This window comes from Ursus arctos, unplaced genomic scaffold (genome assembly GCF_023065955.2).
Source record: "Ursus arctos isolate Adak ecotype North America unplaced genomic scaffold, UrsArc2.0 scaffold_27, whole genome shotgun sequence".
Taxonomy (NCBI): domain Eukaryota; kingdom Metazoa; phylum Chordata; class Mammalia; order Carnivora; family Ursidae; genus Ursus; species Ursus arctos.
Window position 1 is genome coordinate 14839181 of NW_026622952.1, and position 14426 is coordinate 14853606.

General features: G+C 41.6%; 1 protein-coding gene across 6 annotated transcripts in view; it reads left to right on the forward strand.

The window, feature by feature from the left end:
• Positions 1 to 14426, forward strand: part of NRG1 (neuregulin 1) — a 1048028-nt gene that overhangs the window by 1025493 nt on the left and 8109 nt on the right. For 3 of the 6 annotated variants that reach the window (XM_044387474.2, XM_057303499.1, XM_044387475.2), the window contains 4 exons: positions 1105 to 1163; positions 7669 to 7692; positions 12273 to 12375; positions 13918 to 14044. In XM_044387474.2, coding sequence (XP_044243409.1) covers positions 1105 to 1163; positions 7669 to 7692; positions 12273 to 12375; positions 13918 to 14044 — 313 coding nt within the window. Of the gene's footprint in view, positions 1 to 422; positions 491 to 1104; positions 1907 to 7668; positions 7693 to 12272; positions 12376 to 13917; positions 14045 to 14426 lie in introns of those variants that run through there. The other 3 variants (XM_057303500.1, XM_057303501.1, XM_057303498.1) reach the window with 2 other exon arrangements.

Consider the following 14426-nt stretch of genomic DNA (forward strand, 5'->3'; position numbering starts at 1 on the left):
AAGTACAGAACTGAGTGTATATAGACCGAAAAGCTCAGGATTATTTAAATAATAAAAGATCATGGATGGAACCGTGTTAGTCCTTATCAAAGCCAGTGTTTTAACAAGGTAGGAGTCAGTGCCCAATGGCAGATAAGGGAGGGTGACTTAGCAGGCCTTGCCAGCCCTGTTCAACTTTTCAACCTCCCTCGAGTTAAATTTTGGTCAACTGTTCTTAGCAAGACTGAAGCAAACCACCTCAAAAGTATATGCCCTGCAGTGGTCATGAAACATGGTTTTCTAAATGTGTTCTTTTCCTTTTCTTCATGTTGTTCGGTCACCAGGTCATTGTAGGAATCTCCATATTCCATAGGAGGAAAATTGCCAGTCTGAAAATTCAGTGTCTGTAGCGTTCTATTGCTTATCACATTTTTGCCCTCTAGGTGCCAACCAGGATTCACTGGAGCAAGATGTACTGAGAATGTGCCCATGAAAGTCCAAAACCAAGAAAGTATGTTAAAATAATCTGAAATTTGCTTTCTCCCCCAAACTACAGCAACAATTACTACCACTTGGTGCTTTTACAGTTCGGTTGTAACTGATTCCTTTTGTCCTAACAATGGTTTAAGCACTCGGGGTGCAAACGCATTCAGTGGGAGTGACAGGTCACACTATCTCCCAGCTTGGGCCCCAAAGATCATCGAGGTCAATGAGAATGACCCTCCAGGATGGCCGGTGAGCCTGGCAACCGTGGCAGGCAGGCCAACCCCCAAAAAACCCATTTCCTTCCAAATACCTTTGACCAAAGCTCTCAACTGGAAAACGGACTCGAAGAAAACCCCCGAGTTCAGTGTAGGTGAGTCCCTTTGAAAGAAAGCCGTCCCTTAAGATGCTGCCATCTTTCCATCACGCAGACCCTAGGACCACATTTTCGGCCAAATTTTGAGCCGGTGGGGGTGGGGAATGCCGGAGTCTGGAAACCGTGGTTAGGACAAAGACTCAGTTCCCGACGGTGAACTCACCAAGTTCAGTCAAATGACACTGAAGGAGCTTCTTTCTAGCGTGTATTCACCTCTTCTCTTTTTCTCTGTTTTTTCTACCATTGTTTTTTGTTTCTTCTCTCAGGTGCCCAAATGAGTTTACTGGTGATCGCTGCCAAAACTACGTAATGGCCAGCTTCTACAGTACGTCCACTCCCTTTCTGTCTCTGCCTGACTAGGAGCATGCTCAGTTGGTGCCGCTTTCTTGTCGCTGCATCTCCCCTCAGATCTCACCTAGCGCTAGATGTGTTTTACCAGGTCTAACATTGACTGCCTCTGCCTGTCGCATGAGAACATTAACCAGAGCGATTGTATTACTTCCTCTGTTCGTGACTAGTGGGCTCTGAGAGACTGATAGGTGCGTGAGGCTCCGGGTACTTCTGAAATTGATACTGAATAATGTGATACAAAATGGTAGTCAATATCTCTCACACAGTGCAATTATAATAAAGGCATTTCAAAGTCTCACTTTTATTGATAAAATAAAATCATTCCGCTAAGCAGTGCATCTTCTTTATAAAAGACGGCAGCATCCTCCTGAAAGGGACGTTGCTAAGTTGTAATCCATATGCACTTGAAATGATGGTAAGTTAATTTTGGCTCCGAGTGTGTTATTGATAACAAATAAACATCCTAAAAAGAGTTCAGATGTTTCTCTTCATTAACAGTTTGCATGTAGGTATTAAAAAAGGCACGGAGTAGGAAAATTACAAACAGACATTTCACAGCAAGTGAGATATCCCAGCTTCTCCATGTTGCTTAGGAACAGGTGATTCAGGACTAGTTTAAACAAGCATTTATTTATATTAGCATTCCTTTATGCTAGTTTCAATGATAATTTTAGGGGCAAACAGGTTTTTTAAAAAATATTTATTATTTACTTTGAAATACAGTAGCTTACCTCTAGATAGATACTTTTAAGTGCAGAACTGGGAAATTTTGATGGATCTCTATGGCTTCGTGAAGTTTTGAACATCATTCCTAAGCGACCCAGTTCACATGTATATAATTTGCATGGATAACTAAATTATGTAATTTGTCCTGCTGTTGTGAACTGGGCAGTCGCTTTTCTGGAGCTTTCAGAGCATTATATTTAAGGTGGATATGAAAACTTAATGCAACTGATGAATCATTGAACACTGTATCAAAAACGAATGATGTACTATACAGTGGCAAACTGAACATAATTTAAAAAAAATAAAATAAAATGAAACTTTATTTACAAAAGCAGGCGGTGGGCCGGATTTATTAACCCCTGATTTGGATTGTCAGTTGCTCAGCCTGAAAAATATTTCACATAGCTTATCGATGTAAATTCATGTAACCCAAGAAACAATGATATGAGCCGGTCATCAGGGGCCCTAATAGGATCAGATTTACCTTTACTTGCATGGATGCAAAGAATAAGATTCTGTTCCTCCTGTTAACACACATGGAAGAATAAATTTCATGGAAAAATTGATTTCTGTGCATTATGGGGAGATCACGTGAACCCATAATAGTCGATTGTTTATTTGAAGAGGAGGTGCTTTTCGTGTATTTCCATAGGCAGCATATTGAAGGTTATGTCATAGGCTACTTTCTGTTGGGAAAAATTAATAAATTGGCATTTGCTAAGTTTTCAAACACAGTCTTCCCTTTATCCACAAGCCTTTGAATAATACACATTTAGTGGACAGAATTTTTCTCCCATAGCTATAATCTTTTTAAAGGTGGGTAAGATGCAAAGTAAAAATAGACGAGAAGTAGTAGAATTTTACTCAATATAGTAAAGCCATTCCTTTTAGAAATCAGTTGTGTTCAGATACCACAGATTTACCAAATCACGTGCCTGTATAAATACGATAGCATTATATTTTAGAATTTTGTGAACATTCTGAACGTTTGTATTGTACTTGAATTTTTCGTGTTATGTAGAGTTTCATTGTGCCCTGGAAGCAATGTTAGGACACTATCTAGAGAAAAGCATTTAAAAAAAAAAAATGAAGCTATTTCCCCAAATAATGATGCAGTTAGATCTGACAGTAGTAACCAGAGAAGATGTTTTCAACTTCTATTTTAGACCATTTTCTTTTTCCTAAGATATCATTTCAAAATAGCCACTATGTATTTAATCAGAGTGTGATTCCTTAAATAAATCCTTCAGTAAGCTTTCGATCGCACTCTTGGAAGACATCCAGAAAGGCAGCGCTCCTGTTTACCCTGATGTAACAGAGATTGATAGAAAGCACATTTATAACAGGAGCTGTAATGGCCGGGCGTCGATGCTGCCTCAGATCTGGCAACGCGAGAGCTGCCATTCAGAAACTGCTTTCCAAAGTTGTCTTGCCCAGAGTTAATTTTCTAACTCTGGGTCTTAAGTTCTCAATGTTCATTTCTGCAAATCCCTATAGAGAAGGCAGGAAGATAGATTGTGCTGCTTTAAGAACTTGATGTTCGAGTAGCAATGTCGTGTGCATGAGGAATAAAAAATGTCGCCACAGTGGTAATGATTAAAAACTTCATTGCTTGTGTTCATAATATCGGAAACACATGCATAAATTTTAAAAGAAAAGCTATTCCCCAGGTTCAGAGAGAAACATTTTTTCAACTTACCAAATTACATTTTCAATTGAAGAGTGGCATTCTAAAAGAATGTTCAATTTTTTAAATGCTTATTAACACATAAATTATTAGGATTTGATGCAGTTTTTCTGGTCAGAGTATCCTGCGGGCATTTATTGATTTATAAAAACGGATTTAAAGTATGAAAGGAAAGAACAAATTTATATTTTACATGGCTTTCTTGAAGGTGGCCATTTGCCTTGAAATAAAGCGTATTTGGAATGCTTCCTAGGAAAATGTTGTCAAGGTTAGTCAGCTTCAAATTTGACCTATCTTGACACAGAATTCCTACTTTAAAGGACTGTGTTTATCATTGTGGGGTATGTTTGTGTGTGGGGGGGTATACAGACAATTCATAACTGATTTATAGACTTACTGGTGAAAAAAAAAAGCACTCACAGCTCCAGTATGTCATATGGAAACTAATAAATAATAGGAAGTAGTTATCGAATACCCCAATTATAGCATACTCTTAAAGACTACAGTTTTAGAATTTTTAAGCGTATTTTTGGAATGAGTAAATCCAATAGATATCTTTAAACATAGTCTTGAATCAGAGGTTCCTAGGGCATAACTGACTTGTGTTGATTTCTAAATGCTTTAAAAACCACTGAAGCTATTCATTTCTTTATCCAACATGTGTATCTTGCTGACTGTAGAATAAAGGCACAATCCATGACAAATTGTCATGAAGCCCAGCTGAGTGTTAGTGGGACTTTATTGTGTACAGTGTGTCGGTGAGCGCGCTCATGTGCACACGGAAACTTGGGAGCGAAGAGAAAGTCTCCTATTACATTTCAAAAGGCTCAGTGGCAATACGGATTTGTATATGTGACTAAAAAAAAGTACCTACATTTGTAAAGGTAAGTCAAAAATGAAAAATCAGACTCTAAATCGGTCCCATTTAGCACTGGCATGGACAGACCTCCTTGAGAAGTCTCAGGGCTGCAGCGAGTCGAGACTCTACATGTCTTTGATAGTTGCATAAGGAGGCCCGAGATATTAAAGAGTAAAATCCCGAATGTCTTCAAGTTTTAACAGAAACCACGAAATGCATGTACAGATACATTTTGGTAAAAGAAAGTTGTCTTATTGTTCTTTTCTCTGATGCGATTGAAAATTTAAATTAACCTACAGGTTAATCAGTTTTTTTCAAATAATTATAAAATCCTAAAGCAAAGGATTAGTGAGTCAATATTTAATCGTTTCTGAAGGCTCTAAGATTTAAATTAGTTTTTTATATTGCTTACTGCACAGCAGGAAATCACATGTAGAAAAGGAAACTAAATTGTTTACTGTAACCTTTGTGGTTTTGAATTATTAATTTAATTTGAAAAATGTGGTGGCTAGACAATTCAATAGGAAGCGTATGATACATAACGAGCCTACGCCAACATTCGATTAAATAGAACGGATAGAAAGTAATAACCTTTTCATAAAATGAAAATTATTTGTGTCTTCTGCTTTTCTGGACTCACAATGAAAGAAATGTAGCCACCAATAGTAAAAATAAATTAGAGCAGTGTTTGCTTCAGGTTGACAATGACTGATGCATGTTTCCTCTGCTTGTTTCCTTGTTAGGGCTTATGGCCAGAAGAGATTCCAATTTTAAGTACCAATTTCCCTTTGAATTATTTGAAATTGGAGCTGCCTGATATGAATGACTTCCCATGAAATGAAATTATAGTTAGGCTCACAGACTTACCTATAAAACTGTAAATGCAGTAATATGTATGCATGGGCATGCTACTAATTTTATTGAAGACTTAACCAAGCTTTCTACGCAACTAATAGAGATCATTAGCAGTGTTCATGTAGGCGTGGAGTGATGATTCTCTGGAAAGAGTTTCTGTAGATATCTCTTGATTTTAACCCTTAAACTATTACTGACCGGTAGGAGGGAAAAAGCGTAAGATGGAAGGGGTTCTAGGGAGAAAACGGAGTGACATCTTCAAGGAAATGTGTAAGGAAGTTTATTGTCACTTCCTTGGAGAACGAATTCTTGTACTCGATGTTCCAAAGTTTATATAAAGGGAGCAAATGGTGGGGGCAGGGGGGAGGGCATCTTGTCAAATTGAGTGTTGCACAGAAACAAGTAAAGTTCATTTGGATTTGAGTAAATTGTGATTTTGCTGTGAACGTTGTGCAACTGATTTAATCCTAAATCCCCCTGGCTTTTAATTTGTGAAAAATTTAGGTTATTTGCCTGAATACCCTTGACCCAGGGCAGACTGAACTGTCTTATACATCGTGCCTCTCGTTATTATTGTTACTCGATGTACTCTTTGATTTCTTTTTTAATCTGGAAGCTTCATTTCCTTAAGAGGTGGAAAGACTTTAAAGTCTAAATTCTTGGGTATACCCCAGGAGCTTTCAGAGTTTTCCTGGCCATGATCTAGTTAAAAGTAAACCTCCATGCAATTAAGCGGCCCAGCGTAGCTCTCCAGATAGGTCTGTTCTCCGAGCACATAAACCCTACTGCTGTTGGCCGCCCTATTTCATGGCTCCTTTATTCCACAGAGTCTCCCCGTGACACATGTGTTAGGATCCTAAGCATTTTGTCAGTGAGCAATTAACTAGGCCAAAGTCACTGAGCAGGTCAATGGCAGAGGCAGGACCTAGAACCGGGGCAAGCCAGCACACTTACCATCTGATTTTCTGCTCTCTACTTGAGGTGCTTTGCCCATGCCCAGACTGATGTTTTTGTAAGAGAACTACCCCTCAACCACATGTTTGCAAACTCAAGAGGTGTCATGTCCTATTTTTGGACCGCCCTGGTATCTCTCCAGTCAGTGATCGAAGGAAGAACTGTAGACCCCTGAATCTCTGTTTTCATTCTGCCCTTCCTTCCCACATGCCTCTCTACCACACACGGGCAAGTAAGGGATCCTAAAGGGTCCCACCCGATGAAATTCGATTCACAGTTTTTTGCTTTGAGAACGGAAGGTGTCATTTCTGGAGGTTTCGGGGTTTTATTTGTAATTGGCCCATGTTCCCCATTTCTTCACTGAAGCCTGTGCAGGTTCTGCTAGTCCTGTCATCCCAGAACCTCCAGGGACACATCTGCCAGCATGATGGGCTGTGAGCTCGCGCTACTTTTGGGCCCCTTCCCCCCCACCCCGGGCAGCCCTGTGCTGTCATCTGGGTGGCGGAGCTCAGCCCTGTGGAGTGCCCATCGAATTGGCTGTTATTTGAGGGAGTCATACATTGAAATTAACGAAGGACCTCAAGAATTGGATCCTTCCCGCAGCCCCCGTCCTTTTTTTTTTTTTTTTTTTTTTTTAACTATTTGGAAAATCGAGGCATTGAAAGTTGTCCAATACCACACAGGAGTTACTTGAAAAAACTCGAAGCAGGCTCGGGGCTCCAATTCCCTCTCTGGCTTTTCGGGCAGAAGCGTTTGTTGCTTTCTATGAATGAAACGTTATGTAAGTGGTGGAGAAAGTGGAAGGTTAGGAGCAGAAAAGGAGAGAGGTGTTTGTTTTAAAAAAGTAACCAAACAACAAGAAATGTGAGAGCATGGCTATCCACGGACTACAAAAAAATGTAAACCCAATGCAAGAAAAATTTCGGACCTAATTGCTATACTCTTGGCTTCTACTCCTGGCCCTGCCACTGTGTGCCTTTGGGTAAAAAACAAAATCACCTCCCTGGGACTTTGCTTCTGCCTTTTCAGGAGAGGAATGAAATAATACCGAATGCCTTTTTTGGTTATAAATACGGTATTTCTGTTCCCAGATGATGAAGTAGGACAGAGGATAGTTCAGCAGTACAACTTCTCCCTCAGTAAGGTCTTTTAAGGGTTAATAGAGACAGGGTGTGCCGGGATTTGCACACCTCTTAAAAAAGAGAAGTTCCCTGTGCAGACTCCGGGAGGCGTACCTGAGCACTGCTTCCTTCACCACCCGCCATTTGTCCTGTTCAATGTGCACGCACGGAGAGCCGTTCATAGTCATGTGTAATGTGTTTTGGAGTGCACTGTATTGCTCTTTTCTGAAACTTTTTTCCCTTTCTTTCTTTTTTTGTCAACTTTCTGCATTGGCAGAGCATCTTGGGATTGAATTTATGGGTATGGACCAATCATCATTCCTTTTAGCCTGCAGAATTTAGAACCTATGAGCTGAAATCTTTTCCCTTCCTACTCTTACCTTCCAGTTCCTAACTAATTTCCTTTTCCTTCAGAAGGGATCATACAGCTATAACAATGATTTCTCTGCTTCCAATCTATGATTAGTTTACCGAAATGTCACAGGGGGCAGCAGTTTCTAGATTCCCACACTTCACTTAGAGTTTAAAAATCATCTCACCTGCTGCAAAGTCACATCTACCCCACGTTCCTTGACCCTCTGATTGGATCTGACCACGCTGTTATTTCAGAGTGGGGGGGGGAGTTGAGAGAGGTGCATAAGGCTATGGGAGGAACCAAACCGGGCCTGAGGGAACAAAAGAAGCTCTAAATGCATCAGCTTGAAAACACACCACATCTTAGGCTGATGAGAATGTGACATACAATGTAAAAAATAACCCACTTGAAATAGTAACACGGAAAGCCCTCACACGGCAACACAATATAGTATGGGCAGACTGATTTTCTGGGCATATTCACGTGCTCCTCTAGTCAACTTCATTATCTTAGGAGCAAGGAAATAGAAAACAGAAAGAAAGAAGCCCAGCGCTATTTTAGGTGGAAATTCTAGCACTAATGGAATTAACCTTGCGTCACTTAGATTATCCAGACAAGTAATCAAATAGAAATGTTCACACTGTAAATATAAAATAACATCTCTTATGAGCATGTGAATTTGGGGCATACTCCCTTTGAAGGCCTTTGTCCTAAATAATTGGGAGCCAGGGCCAGTCTTGGGAGGAGAGGGAAGCCATTCTGTCATCCCAGAGGCTCCACGGTGCAAGTGTCCGGGCTTCCTGAACACAGCCTGGAGCCCTGGAATGAGGCTGTGGGTCAACAAAGCAATGTCCTGATTAACAGAATAGGTGATCTCCATCCAGCTGGTGTCAGTGACATCATGCAGTGAGGATGCCCTGTAGTATGGTTGCTACTCTCTTTTGGAGGATAACATCCCAGTCTATACCTAATCTATTTTCCATAATCCATGGAAAATAAGGCTGTTGCAAGTTCTGTCTGTGACAAGGAGAGAAACTCAGTCAATTGCCCACTCCCCTTCAGAAAACTTTGAAGAGAAACTATTCATTTGATGAGGTGAGTGACCCTTTGCGTATCATAGAACATCTCCCAAGAGTGAGAAGCATGAGAATTCCCACCAACGCCCCTCGGGTGGTGACTTATCTACATGACGAGAGGGATCTATTCAGGTTATCTCCCTCCTGATAAAAATTGTCCCACTACTGAAAAGGCTTACCGGCCTTTCCTGCAGGGAGGAAAAAAACTACCATCACCTCCTCCTTTTCCTTAATAGCATCTTTGTCCCATTTTATCACTTTAGGGTCTAACTAGAATTTAATAATTCTATTCCCAGACAATGAGGCAGGGCAATGGATAGTTCCGATATAGGACTCTCCCTCAGTAGGATCTGAAGGGTCAGTAAAGATACATTGTGCTGGTATCTGCATACCTCTTAAAGGCAAATGGTCCAGAGACCCACAGTCTCAGGACAGCCGATGTACTGAGCCAGAAAGTTCCGTCCTTAAGGAAAATCAGACCTTAAAGGTCAATTAACATTGAGAAAGACAAGGCTTCTGTCTCTCAGCCGCCTGGCCAGATCAGACTGGAAAACATGCTTGATCTGATTGACTTCAATGCATCCAGCCAAACCATAGAGTAAAGACTCGGAAGCATTTCCATTCATTAAAGCAGATCCGCCAACTGGACTGACAGATTCTTTTTTTTCAGCACTGCCTCTAATTTGCTCTTGCCTTATTGACCCTGTCACACTAGAGAAATAAAATAAGGGCAAAAGGGGGTGAAAAGAACCCATTGTTTATATGATTGTTCATCAAGTATTTCTCTTTTAACACTTTCATAATGGGGGGGCGGGGTTCCCTGATCTGGTAAATCATTGGAAAATGAAATAGAAACTAAGATGAGAAAGATTTAAGGTATTCAGTAAATGCTGTTGTGAATACAGAATCTTAATCCTACGTCTGTATTCTATGGGCCTTGTCTTTCATTGGTTCATCATAGCACTTTTGCTCTACCCTTTGCCCCTTACTGAGCTTGCCTCTTTATTTCCATGACCAATTTCACTGGAAAAATGCGTGTCTTGCCACATAACGTGGGCAGAACGGTGAGTCAGCATGCCACGTTTGCTGACAAACTGAGCTCAATCTATTCTCTTACCAATTAGCAACCACCCACCCAAAAAACGTGTCAACGGAATCCCTGGGCGTACCCAGGATGCCCTTTCCCCCTTCAGTCCTTAGATACATCCCATTTTCCTAGTTGTCAGAAGTAACTTCGCAGCTTTTTCTGAAGATAGCATGTTAAGATGCCATGAGAGTGAGCGAGAGAGGGAGCGGTAAAGCAGGGGCTTCATGTCTCTTGGCAATGACACTTGTACGCGGCTGCATCTAAACCAACCAGCCACACCCAGAGGAGCGCGGCGTCCGGGGCCCCACGAGGAAGGACCAGTGGCGCGCCGCCTGGCCTTCTTAGACGTATCGCTAAAAACCGATTCCCGTACCAGGTCCAGGAGGAGGCTCCTGGGGCACCCCGCTTGCAGATTACCGCCTGGTAAAATGGAATTCCCTGTCCTGGGGCTGTGGGGGAGGGGAGGCAGCAGACACAGCAATTAACATAGAAGCACTCACATTCCACATCCTCATCTGACTTTCGCGGCACACAAATGTGACCCCACTCCATGTCTCCTGGGTCATCGTTTCACTGCAATGCACCAGCTGCTTGGCTTCCTAATTGTGGCTTCCACGTGACCGCCAGCGTAGGGTAGGAGTTATGCTGTATGGGATCACCCTTCCGACTTTGTACCCACCCTCTCCTCCCTCCCAGCATTGCCTCCCTCTGCTTTTCTTTTATTTATTTTTCCTCCCTTAGTATCAGGCATGCTGTGCCAGAGACTTCAGATGGCTCCTTCACTTTTAATCTTGTTTTCCCTCCTACCTGACTTCCTCCCTCTCTCCGTCATTCTGTCAGTCCGTCTGTCCTCTTGGTTTGTTTTTTCCCTCCCACTTCCGACCCTTTTGGTTTGTTTTGGTATAATTTCTGCGGCATTCTAGTCTTTTACCCACTGACTTCTCTTCTCCTTCTCCCCCCGTTAATGATCAGTGCTATATTAATTTGATTTGACAATGTTCCTGACCTGTTAACTGGAATTCGATTACCATGGGCTTGGCTTGTAGGAAATGTTTTGTTTAATGATAAGGTCTACTGTATCACAGAAATTAAAATGCACTTTTTCATGTCAAGAAAACTTCCTGCGGCTCGCCCTCTCTCAGTAAAGAAAATTGGAAATGTTCCCTAAGGCCCCATGTTGATGTCCAGATAAGAGACCTTCATTTGTATTACAGCCCCCAGTTTTCTGACCAGCTTATTCATCGGTTTGGCAAGCTCAGCTTACAATGCTTATGATGCGCTGGTCTGAGCTCTCTTTTTCGGTGAACTTGTGAATGTCTTCCAATAAATGTAATTAGACTGGTTGGAAGCTCAGCTCCTAAGGGACCAAGTTCGCCCTTAAATCTGCCAATCTCGAGAAGAAACTGACCTGCCAAAGTATAATCAAGTGATCCCTCCCAAAAACTGATTTGCAAATAGGAAGACTTCCATGAATAAGACTGGTTGCGTTTAAGGTACAGCGGTAGCATTAACCCGAAGGTCTAAGCATCATCCTTCCTTTTGTGACCTCCTTGAGCTAATTTGCCAAGCTGGTCTAGCCCAAGTCACATATCTCGTGTGCTAATGGTTTCTTTACACAGATCAATTAGGTTTCCAAGTACAGTCGGTGATAATAATTGTCCTTCAAAGGACAAATCTTCATCTTGGCCCCAGACTATCTTACCCACCATATTGGATTTTCTCTGATACAGTGCCCTGCTACCCCTACTGTGTTGCTTATGTTCACATTTTACTGTTAAATTGTAGGGACCCTGCCTTGGTTTTGTTGCTAACTACAAGTCAAGCTCATGTTTGCAAATGTCTTTGAGTTTATTTTTTTAAGTTAGAAATGGCTCCTTGTAAAGACCACCGGAATATAAAATAGCTGGGAAATAAAAAGGGGTTGGGGAGGGAGAAGGTGGGGAGAGAGGTGGGCGAGGACGGCCCCAGTGGTTCCAATCCCAGCTCCTTTTATTGGTATTGATTCCTGTTGCCTTTGCAAGAGACTTTTTTTAATTAAAAATTACAGTTTTAACTAAATAATTATTTTATAATTAATGTTTATGATTTGCCAGTTTAATACATATACATCTGTAGCTTATAAGTAAAGTAATTTAATAGTATAATTTTTTAATTGGAAATGGCCCCAGCTGGCTTTGCTGTTTATGCTCCAAGTGTAATGCAGAGTATGCTGTCCCTTAAGTATGTCTGCAAAAGTAATGAAATGTCACGTATTTACTTTCTTGTGAACATGGACAATGCCATACCGCATGCCAACTATTCAGTTGTTAAGTCCTGGCAAGTGTCAGGGGGCTTTGGTGACATCTGCTCTCGTCCCTTTCCAGAAGCGGAGGAGCTCTACCAGAAGAGAGTGCTGACCATCACCGGCATCTGCATCGCCCTGCTCGTGGTCGGCATCATGTGTGTGGTGGCCTACTGCAAAACCAAGTAAACCTTCCTCCTCCGTGCCTCTCTCTCCTTAGCGCAGAGAAGACGGCTTAGCCAGCCCAGGGCTCTGCCGAAAGCATTTTCAACAGCCTAGTCATGAAAGGGGGAGCGGGGAGGCAGGGGGACATTTCTTCTCATTTTTCCTTCTGAGTCATCTATTTCAAGGACTTTTTCTAATCACGTAACGAGAAAGCTTTGCCTATTTGCGTGTAAGTGTTCAGAAGACTTCTGGTTGTTGACCATGGCCCGCGACCCGGAAAAGGGTTGGAGGGACGGGCTTGTGGGGCACACACCGGTGCGCGTGGGTGACCCTGAGAGGACAGTGGTAGGCGCCCAAGGGGCACCTGTCATGTTACCGCTGAGGTCGCGTCCCACTTTGTACTCAGACTTAGGAGATAAAGGAAACACTCGGTGATGTTGGGAATGGAGTTTTTTTAAAACATTATCGTGATTATTTTCCCATTCCATCGAATGAGCATCCCAGTTCAAATGCTCTCAAAGTGTGGGATGTACAAAAGGAATCTCATGGGAGGAAAATCAAGAAAATCTCACTTTGAAAGAAGAAGAGAAAACATTAAAGCAGATTTGCGGTCACTATGTCTGGTCCTTTGAGCTGGGTCCATATTAACAAACACAATTACCATGTGACCTGAATTCCCCTCACTTTTCTCTCTTACATAGAACTTCTGCTTCAAGTAGGAAATAACGTTCACAGTTTTGTTTCTTTTTTTGCTTCATCACATAAACTCTCTTGCCAAAACTAGTCGTGGGGATATTATCATGACCTGCATGTTGCATTGAGGAACAAAGACAATATGCTTTTAGACCATAAAATTAAGGGCATGGATGGCATTTTCTTAATACCCCCAGATTTCATGGGTTGCCAGAATTGAGTAAGTGATGGAGATCAGCCTTACTGGAATCTGCCTTAAGAGTCTTAATTAGATTCAATCTCAGTATTTCAATAGCCGTTACTAGTTCTACAAAAAAAAAAAAAAAAAAAGTGTCACTAAGAGTAAGATCATGTTATAATTGTGCTAAATCTACGGGCAAAATATGTACCTAACTGCACTCATGTTCCGTGCCATACAGGCACACCCACCATGTAGGGGGTACTGATTCAAACTTAACCGTATCTTCTTAAGAGACACACGGGCGGAATTATGAATGAAATCAGCCTTATCCATTGCACAGCGCAAATTGGTACCTAAGATACACGACCATCTGTAAGACTCAGGCAAAGATGGATTGATTGCGAAAGTTGGGATTTGGGCCAAATATCAACTTGATTTATCTTGTCTTCTCTTTTGTTTCTTATCTCTCAGCAATCCAGTTAGATTTCTGTAAGAATGCCCCCCGGCTCCTTAAATGTATTCACTAAGATTGTGTGATTCCATTTCTGTCCGTAGGCAGAGTCCGAGATGGAGTGCCACGCCCTCCACCAGCCTCCCACCTGACTTACGTGTTGGTAGAATCAAGAGTTGACTGTACCAAGAAATGTAAATGATAGAAAAAAATAAATGCTCCCTTTTTCATATCCAGGAAACAACGGAAAAAGCTTCACGACCGGCTTCGGCAAAGTTTGCGGTCCGAACGTAACAACATGGTGAACATAGCCAACGGGCCTCACCACCCCAACCCGCCCCCCGAGAACGTCCAGCTGGTGAATGTATGTTGAATCTGGCCAGTGGAAAAGCTCAGCATCTCTCCTCTGTTCAGGCACCTTGACGTTTATTTTCTAAAGCTCTTAGGCTCTTAGCTACTGCCATTAATCACCACGGCTTCCGGGAATCCAGGGTTTTGCCAGGACAAAATAATGGGAACATTTTTTAAAGTGGATTTGGTTACTGTAAGACCAGCACATTTCCTCTCATAAAGTGTTCATTAAGGGGGTTGGAATAATAATATTGGGTTTGTTCTGCAGGGAGGGCCTAACTGGAAGAAAGAAAAGAAAAACACATAGAAAAAATAATAAAATTAATGATACAAGAATCAGAAGGATTTTTTTTTTTTTTTTTTTTTTTTTTTTTTTTTTTTTTTATGATTTGGAA